General features: G+C 49.6%; 1 protein-coding gene across 1 annotated transcript; it reads left to right on the top strand.

The window, feature by feature from the left end:
* The first annotated feature begins 369 nt into the window (after nucleotides 1-369).
* On the top strand, nucleotides 370-1,053 carry LOC149374824 (uncharacterized). Its single transcript, XM_089590649.1, has one exon. The coding sequence runs from the start codon at nucleotides 370-372 to the stop codon at nucleotides 1,051-1,053; it is 684 nt and encodes a 227-aa protein (XP_089446775.1).
* The last annotated feature ends 282 nt before the right edge of the window (nucleotides 1,054-1,335 follow it).

Genomic DNA, 1,335 nt, shown 5'->3' with positions numbered 1-1,335 from the left:
CAAGCCAAGCAGCCAACCATCGGTTCAAGACTTTCACAAAAGAAAGATAAGTATCAGACATCTGATTCCACTCAGCAGACTTCAGTGCTCGCTACATTTACCAGGAGCACGAAACTGTTGTCCACAGCGATCATGTCGCTGGTTTCAGACTCTGACTTAGTCTACCAAGCCTGAGCCCTCTTGGACTCTTGTTCAGAGGAGTCTTACTTGTCAGACCATGTGGCCAGAGCACTGGGCCTCAAGGTTAAAGGGACCTGCTTGGCAGTCAACAGCCTGGGAAATTCAACCTTGATAGCGAGGGGTTGGGTTACTCTATCAGTTAAGTCCCCCTCTGATGATGGTTTTGATTTTTAGATAAAGGCTTTGACGATGGGCAAGCTCACCTCAAAGCTTCCATCTAGCAACGTTAACTTCGGGAGTCTGAACCAGCTCAAGGACTTGGACATTGCCGATCCATTCTGTGGCACCCCAAGTCAGATTGATGATTGCCTACTGGGTTCTGGAGTCTTCACCGCTGCCTTGCATCCTGGCCTCATCACAGGGCCACCAGGCACGCCTTCAGCAATCTGTACGGTATTTGGTTGGGTTCTTCTTAGAGGGTCTAAGCCATCCCCCGGCCTCGAGGTAAAGTCCACTCAATCATTTACTCTGACCGTCGACCAAGAGCTGTCTGTCGCGTTACGGAAATTTTGGGAGGTTGAAGAGCCATTTAATGTCGATCATGGTTCTTCAGACGACAAAAATTGCTGTAGGCATTTCCAGGAGAACGTGCAACGAGATATCTCGGGTCGTTTTGTCATTCGCCTTCCGTTTTCCGAAGCACCCTCCCTTTTAGGTACTCGAGAAGCAGCTCTGGGCTCGCTTCGGAGCATGGAATGCTGGCTGGCAGCATGCCCTGCACTTCGACAGGCATATAATACCTTCATAAAAGACTACGAGAGTCTTGGTCACATGTCGCCAGTCTCTGTTGGTCAACCCGAGTCGGAGCAGGTAGCCTACATTCCACACCACCCAGTATTTTGGGACGATCATAGTCTTCAATGCATCAAGTAAGGATCGCCAAGGTCGCTCGCTGAATAGCTTCATGCTCCTAGGCCCTAACTTTCTCGAGGACATCCGCGCAATCCTGATGAGATGGAGATTCGATTGTTTCCCGTTTTCATGCGACATCGTAAGGATGTTTCGCCAATTTCTAGTGGATTGTCGCGGTAACGACTGGCAACGAATTTTGTGACGTGAGTCACCAGACGACCCACCAACCACTTTTCAGCTAAACACTGTCACTTACGGCACTGTTTCAGCCCTATTTCTCGCAAATGCGTGTATGCTTGAGCT

The sequence above is a fragment of the Copidosoma floridanum genome, unplaced genomic scaffold, assembly GCF_036245765.1.
Source record: "Copidosoma floridanum isolate Cflo_tuat_1 unplaced genomic scaffold, Cflo_Japanese_pri ptg000013l, whole genome shotgun sequence".
In the NCBI taxonomy this organism is placed as follows: domain Eukaryota; kingdom Metazoa; phylum Arthropoda; class Insecta; order Hymenoptera; family Encyrtidae; genus Copidosoma; species Copidosoma floridanum.
Note: the sequence above shows the minus strand (reverse complement) of the source record. Positions and strands in the feature narration are given on the sequence as shown.

What these genes read in the sequence shown, in the direction of transcription:
- LOC149374824 (XM_089590649.1), top strand. Translation starts at nt 370, where the DNA reads ATGGGCAAGCTCACCTCAAAGCTTCCATCTAGCAACGTTAACTTCGGG.